Raw genomic sequence first — 7,644 nt, 5'->3', positions numbered from 1 at the left:
AGTGTATCTCTCTGACAATCAGTAATAACTATCTATATTGCCAGAAGCATCTGATTTTAACGTAGGCCTGGGAAGTATAAAATGCTCCCACTCTTTCAAAATATACACTAAGCACATCTTATATAATCAATTACTTGTCCAGGCTGCATGCTTTTAATGCTATTTTATTTGTTATTATTTTTTCGCACGGTGTTTTTAGGCTAGATTTAAGCACTTAAAAATTTGTTTTCAAAATATATAATATTCCTTCAACTGGGTAATGAGACTTGATTTTTTGTCAGAACATAGTAGTTACAAAACTTGGACTAGTACTTGTTCCCAGACATGTGCGAGTAACCTTGAAAAGCTTTCAATACCTAGCGGCCACAACTTCAATTATGTTTAATAATAATTAGGTGGAGCACTCACTTTGAAATCAGATAAAAAATGTAATCACATGAAAGGCAGCCATTCAGAAAATACCAATCAAACTTGCTTCAATACAGACCCTATACTGCGTTAAATTCAACTTAACCATGGTTTTATTATCTCGCAAATAAACTCATTTTTCATGAGAATCTCCGACATATGCAGCAGCAATCGCAGGTCTGTTTTCAGTCTTCATATTAACTGTTTCTGAATCATTTAAGTTCTCAATTCCGGTCTCATTTAAAGCATTAGCTTCAATATTTAAATTATCATCATTGTCATTTTGATTTGAAGATGATGGTTTATAAATGTCTCTATTTTCTGATAGACAATCTTCCCATTTTGAAAAGTCATCAAAACATTTTTCCACAAAAGAATCTTGATCGTCCCGATTTTCAACCCAACATGTGAAAGCTTCACTAAATGAGGGGCCGCAAGGTCTATTTGGTAAGTTTCCGAGACATGGACAATCCCAGTTTATATGTCCATTCGGAAGTATTGCACCTAGGAATAATGACATATTGTCCATAATTTTACAATAAGATTTCATATCATGGTGTGTGGCCTTGATATCAGGCACCAGTAAAGGACAAGGACACTTATTTATCCCGTGTAAAAGTGTACGGGAATTGTGAAGTTGGCATCGAGAAAAAAATCTGCATTCATAACAAGTCTTTAATTAAGTCAAAATTACGTCTTATACAATATCAAGAAATTAAACATGAAAAATATAGCCAACACTTGATAATCGAGGACATTAAAATCGTGGTTTGGGACGGCTACATATTTTAAGTATATGGGTATCCACAGTTTGAGACTTACTGAGTTATGTGTAATTAACACGGTTTAGCTCAAATCCAAAAATCTGACTTTATTGAAATGGTTGGATAAATTGCCAGTAACTCTGTAACTTTTATTGATTTACACCACATGGCAGTACTGGTATATTCGAGCAGTCAAATAATATAAAAAAGGCATTTCTAACCTTCATGGCAGGTATCTACATTGCTCGGATTATCAGGGAGAAGTGGACAGTAGGACGGCAGTAGGACATTTCTTTTATCCGCATCTAAACGCCGTACCTTCCAAATCATATGTCTACCAAATCAGCGTGACTTTCACTGTTTGCACTCAACGATATGCCCTATCGGTTATTTCGGCAGAGTTAAAAACTTTCAGGAATTAAAATTACACATACCTTGAAAATATTTTTATGATTACATATACACCTAAATCAAACTATGAAATGTTGCTTGGGTAATTTTGTCTCGCGGGTATAAATACAAAAATTGGCCATCTGCATCTCTCTCTCTCTCTCTCTCTAGCTTTTGACAGAGATTCAGATTCAGATTCAGATTTTATTTTCGTCATGCAAAACCAATATACGATATGAAAAAATAAAAAAAAGACATATAACAAATTACGAAGACAGATATCGGCTTGTTGCAATAGACGAGGGATCGCGAAAGACTCAAAGAGTCATCCAGTCAGCGACACCTTGTAGCTGCATTGAAGCAGCAAATATAGCAACCGAACAACTCAATATTAAATAGTCACTAAATTCGACACAATCATATATATAAAAGGGACAACAAAAAGAAAGCCACAATGACCACGAAAAGTTACCTAAACATTCACTTAATTAGCCTCAATCACAAAAAGGAACAACAAAGTTTGAAAAATAAAATACAGGATGTCATAATAACTATGGAGTATTAGATATTTACCTAATTAAACTCGATCATACAGAGTAAGAACAAAATAAAATCGAAATAAACACCGAAAAACTACAATGATCACATCGTATTATATGACTTAACAGCGACATCTGTAAGAAGGATATGCCTCAATGACAACAAAGAATTGCGAAATAATGCTGACTAAGCATACACAGTAAACCAATATGGCGTGCCCAGCAACGGGCTTCTGGCTGCGAGAATCAATACCGTATTTAACGGATTTTTATGTTGAAAGCGATTGTTAGTGGCTATTAGAGTAGTGCAGAATAATTATGGGTTCTGCAGTATTCGTGGCATATAGGTTGGGCGGAAAATATTAAAACAAGAACAGTACACAGCGAGCACACAACTTGACGAACATGGATGGGAAAAGCAGCACCACAGGGATAGGTACGGTACATACCGGTATACAAATATAATATTTCTAGACTAATTGCAACTGGGCTTATAAGCATCTAGGTATAGGCTCTTCAGTGCATGTTTATACAAGTTATAGGTACTGGTCCTAATGCTATTGGGGAGATTATTCCACAATTTAACACCAACAAACTTGATTGAGTTTTGGGTGAGTTTGGTGCTAAAACGATTTACATAATAAGAACTGCTAATAGAGGACCGTGTTCCATATGAGTGAACATTGCTTTGTTTTGAAAAATAGTTTGTGAACGCAGGAGGGAGTTTTTTGCAGTGGTGTTGGTGCATCAATTTCAAAACTTCTATTTTGTAAATGTCTGCCAATTTAATAATTTGAAGGTTATAATAAATAGGACTGAGTCGTGAAAAATAACTAGCGGCAGATATTGCACGGATTGCTCGGTTCTGCATAATTTCAATGCGAAGTAATAATGTTTTAACAGCTGAACCCCAAGCAATTATGCCGTATTGGATATGGCTCTGGAATAAGGAGTAGTACACCATCCTTAGTGTTGTTGGTGATGTAAATCGTCTAAGCTTGTAAAGTATTCCAACCGATTTAGATAATTTAACGGATAATTTGGATAAGTGAACATCCCAATTCATTTTACTATCTAAATATATGCCAAGATATTTATAAGAATGGACATTTTCAAGTTCTTTGTCATCAATTTGTATTACTGTTTCATTTTTAGATTTGCACTGGTGTGGAGATATTAACATAGTTTTTGATTTGCCAATGTTCAGTGTTAGTTTATTAGACCGCATCCAATTTGATACTTTCGCAATTTCAGAATTTACTCTCAACTGAAGAACTGCACAAGATTTGTCGCTGTCGAGAAGATTGGTATCATCAGCAAACAATTTGGTAAAGAAGGAGGAACAACAAGTTATGTCATTTACATAGACTAGAAATAGAAGAGGACCCAAGCAACTACCTTGAGGAACTCCGTGAGTCACTGGTAAGGGAGAGGAACGACACGACCCAACTTGAACATATTGTGATCTATTACTTAAATAACTAGAAATGAGTTTGTTTGCTGTACCCCTGATACCGAAATGTCTCAACTTGTAAATCAGGATGTTATGATTTACGGTATCGAAGGCCTTCCTTAGATCTAGGAATGTTGCACTGACAAACTCCTTCCTCTCTAGTTTATCGTAGATATATGATATTGTGTCTAAGATAGCATGTGATGTAGATAGATTATTTTGGAAGCCAAACTGTGATTTATTTATTACATCATGTTTCGTAAAAAAAGCATTGAGTCGCTTATGAATCAAACGCTCAAATATTTTACTTATTGATGAAAGAATTGAAATTGGTCTGTAATTTGACATACATTTTTTATTGCCAGATTTGAAAAGAGGGATCACTCGGGCAATTTTGAGACATGCAGGGAAGATTCCAAACAAAAGTGAGCAATTGAAGAATTCAGCCAAACATGGTGCAATGAGATCAGCAACTAATTTAAGGAAACGTGCTGGTATGTTGTCTGGACCAACTGCCTTCCTGTCTTTCAAATTATGTATTTCTATTATCAATTCATTTGTAGTCGCTGGGCTCATGAAGATGGACTGGTTTATACAATTGTGAAGAAATTGTTTAAAGCTATCCTGTTCAGTGGAAAACTTGCCTGAAAGGCTAGACCCAATTGTAGAAAAATACTTATTAAATTCTGTAGCAATCAAAAGTTCATCTCTAATTATAGAGCCATTTTCAATATCGATCTCGTTAACTTTTTGATTAGATTTATTTTTTACATGAGTGATTTCGTTAACTGTTTGCCATGTTGACCTAGGATTACCTTTGTTTTTAGCAATAAGGTTTTGATAATAGGTTTGTTTTGAATCATCTATGGCTCTAATCAAAACATTTCTATACTTTTTGAAATAGGAGCGTTCGGAAGTGTTCCCTTTCAAAAAGTGGGATTCAAACATCTTATTTTTGTGGCGAATAGAAGCAAGCAGACCTTTGGTTAGCCATGGTTTTGATCGTAGCCTTTTTTGACGACGTGAGAGTGGTCGAAGCGGGGCGTGGCGATCAATCAGGTGAACAAAAGATTTTACAAATTCGCTGAAAACACCATCAAAGTTTTGGGAACTCAAATTGTTTCTAGCAATATAATTATGAAAAATTACTTGTGTATCTGTGCGAAAGCAATCGATCGAGAATTTTGACATGTCCCTTGCTATTTTGACATAATTTGTATGGGCTGGTTTTATGCCACTGAGGCAACACATAACAGGAAAATGGTCTGTTATGTCTGAGAGAACTACATGAGATTTGATTCTAAAATTTGAAATATTAGTATAAATGTGATCTATAAGTGTTGATGATGTACTGCTCACTCTAGTAGGCTTAGTGATTAATGACTTGGCATTGTGAGAAATTAACATATCGGCATAATTTGCAATTTGGGCATTAGTTGACAATGTAAGTAAGTTAATGTTAAAATCTCCTAGTATCAAAAACTGTTTCTTTGCCAATTTAGCAAGAGATGCTTCAAATGCATTAGTAAAGCTTGGAATATTATTACGAGGATGCCTATATATAACACCAACAATTATCTTATTGACTGCGTTGGCCAAACTTATTTCAAACCATATATTTTCACAGTTGGAGTGATTGAGATTGTAATCTGAAATTTCATTATAGATGAGATCGTTTCGAATATAAGCACCAACACCACCTGCTTTTGTGATGGATGGCATGTGTATAAAGCTATACCCATCAATATTAGTGTTGGAAACAGGGTTACACGATAACTTTGATTCGCTTATCGCAATTATTTGTGGAGGGGATGAGAAATTAGATAATAGGGTTGTTAATTTATCAATATTTTTTTGCAGGGATCGAATGTTCACATGGAAAATACAAAAGTCAGACACTGATTGAGAAGAATTTAAATCAACAACTCCTACATTATTGCACGTTTCAATGTCACAGGAATAAGCTAATTGAGGGTCGTTTGCTAAAGCCATGTATGAAATGTAAGAGATATTTTCTCCAGGCTGGAAATAAATGGCCGGTATTTTTGATATATGTTTGGGTAATACATAAAATTATTTTGACTATACAATGTATGAATATTTATAATCAATAGACCTACTTGATGAGAGAAAGGTCATCTTCGTTATTGATGGGGATGGTAGTTGTCATTTCGTTCTTTTTTATTAAAACTTTTCCATTATGTGTCCATAGATATTTATATCCACATTCTTTTTTAAGATCTCTTGCTTTAAAAAATAAGTCCTTGTTATTGTCATTAAGGTTTTCTATGATGAATATTCTAGTAGATCTTGTAAAATGCTGAAAATCTTCATGAAAATTGGCCGATCTCAGTTGGCGACGATTTTTTAGAATTTGATGCCTTGTTTTTCTGCGCACAAATTTAACAATAATTGGTGAAGGCTTTTTGTTGTTTTCTTTTGACATCCGGTGACAGTTTGATATGTCAGATGATTGCAGCGGTACATTTATTCGTGCTGCTACCTTCATAATTAATTTTTCACAATCTTCATCACGCGAGTAGGGTATATTGTGAAATTCTAAATTATCCAGCCTTGACCTACGCTCCTGGTCGTATTGGCGTTCAGTAAGGATATCTATTTCTTCTTCTAGTTCTTCCACAATACTTTCAAGTTGACGAATTCTTCGGGTGTTTTTAACTGTGATGGTGCTCAGTTTGTCATAATTGGCATTGAGTTCGTCAAACTTTCTGGCAATGAATTCTTGGCTTGTCTTTATTTCTCCAACCTCATCTTTAATGACATTGATCGAGGATAACTGAGTTTTCATTTGTTTTATAGATTCATCCAGAGATGATAGAGATTCCTGGATTCCAATGCTGGTCGGGGTGGTTGAAGAGAGATCCAGAGCTAATTTTTCAATGTGCTGTTCAATTATAGCCGGTATTTCCAGGCGCAGTGTCTTTAGAATTGTGCTCTCAAGTATGGAGACTAAATTGGATATATTGTGTTCTGTTAAGTTGGATGCTGAAGAAGTACATGCTGCTTGACGTTCAGTTGGACTTTTACGTTTCGGGGGTTCAGGAGGGGCATCGCTTGATCTTGAATATGGCATATTGTCCTTCCTTGAATCCACAGACAGTCAGATTGATGTTGTGAACAGATGTTATAGTTCATTTGACGAATTCAACACCAGATAATTCAACATTCCATTTTTAGAGTGTCCATTATAGGCTATGATATTATTTAACACTAGTCAACTATATCTGCAAACTTAATTATACAGCGAATGAGCAACAGTTATACAGCGAGAGCAACAGTTCGTACCTCATGAGTCAAGATGCGCAAGCAACAGCGTGGGCGCGTTCCACAAAATCCAACCAAAACAAAATCATTCAATTTGCGTTCTTTCATTGTCAGATTGGCGTTGCTGAAAACTATGGTTAATTTCAAGAGCATAAATATATTTGGACTATACGAGAATTGTATTACTACTACATTGCCATTAAAAGATTAAGCATATTTATTATTTCGGTAAACCTTGCTATTTAAATGATCTTGCATTTTTTTATTATTTTTGTTGCTCCGAGAATGTGTGACTTGTGTATAATACTATACCTAAAATATAAATTCTTCCATTCAATTTGATCAGGAATTTAAATTGCTGTATTGTAATGTACCGTACCTAGCCAATGTTGTTAGAAGGCTTCGAATATTAGAAAAAGAGAGCTATGTCAAATATATGCCAACTGGGGTATTTTTGATGACGTCATAGCAAAAAAAAAGTGATAGCCTTCTGAGGAAAAATTTTTTCAACCACTGAAAATTGGTCAAGCAATTGGTCTAGTATTCAAAGAGAAAAGCAATTTTTTAAAAACGTGTAATATAACAAGAACAACATAACAACGAAACTTTCACTATGTCCACTACGTGTCCAAAAATATACAACAACATGCGCTATTTTTTTTTTGATATACACTAGAGGAGTGATAAGACCATATATGGTGATCAGAGTCAGGCCCCCCATGTTCACTCTTGTGTATCATGTATATAAGACTGACGGTTATTGTGAGTGAATGGTGCAAAAATTGGGTTTACTGTTGAAGAGTTG

General features: G+C 34.9%; 1 protein-coding gene across 2 annotated transcripts; it reads left to right on the top strand.

Moving 5' to 3' along the window:
• Window positions 1–1,755: 1,755 nt before the first annotated feature.
• LOC120342973 (uncharacterized) lies at window positions 1,756–6,816 on the top strand. 2 transcript variants are annotated; one of them, XM_078114768.1, is made up of 6 exons: window positions 1,756–2,537; window positions 3,356–3,523; window positions 3,920–4,048; window positions 4,459–4,613; window positions 5,415–5,555; window positions 6,375–6,816. In XM_078114768.1, exons 4-6 carry the CDS (start codon window positions 4,547–4,549, stop codon window positions 6,581–6,583), a joined length of 417 nt encoding a protein of 138 aa, XP_077970894.1. In that variant the 5' UTR covers window positions 1,756–2,537; window positions 3,356–3,523; window positions 3,920–4,048; window positions 4,459–4,546; the 3' UTR covers window positions 6,584–6,816. The 2 variants fall into 2 exon arrangements, with proteins under 2 accessions (XP_077970894.1, XP_077970895.1); XM_078114769.1 differs by having other exon boundaries at window positions 1,756–3,523.
• Window positions 6,817–7,644: the final 828 nt, after the last annotated feature.

The sequence above is a fragment of the Styela clava genome, chromosome 7 (assembly GCF_964204865.1).
Source record: "Styela clava chromosome 7, kaStyClav1.hap1.2, whole genome shotgun sequence".
Lineage (NCBI taxonomy): Eukaryota > Metazoa > Chordata > Ascidiacea > Stolidobranchia > Styelidae > Styela > Styela clava.
This window is presented reverse-complemented; position numbering and strand designations above follow the sequence as displayed.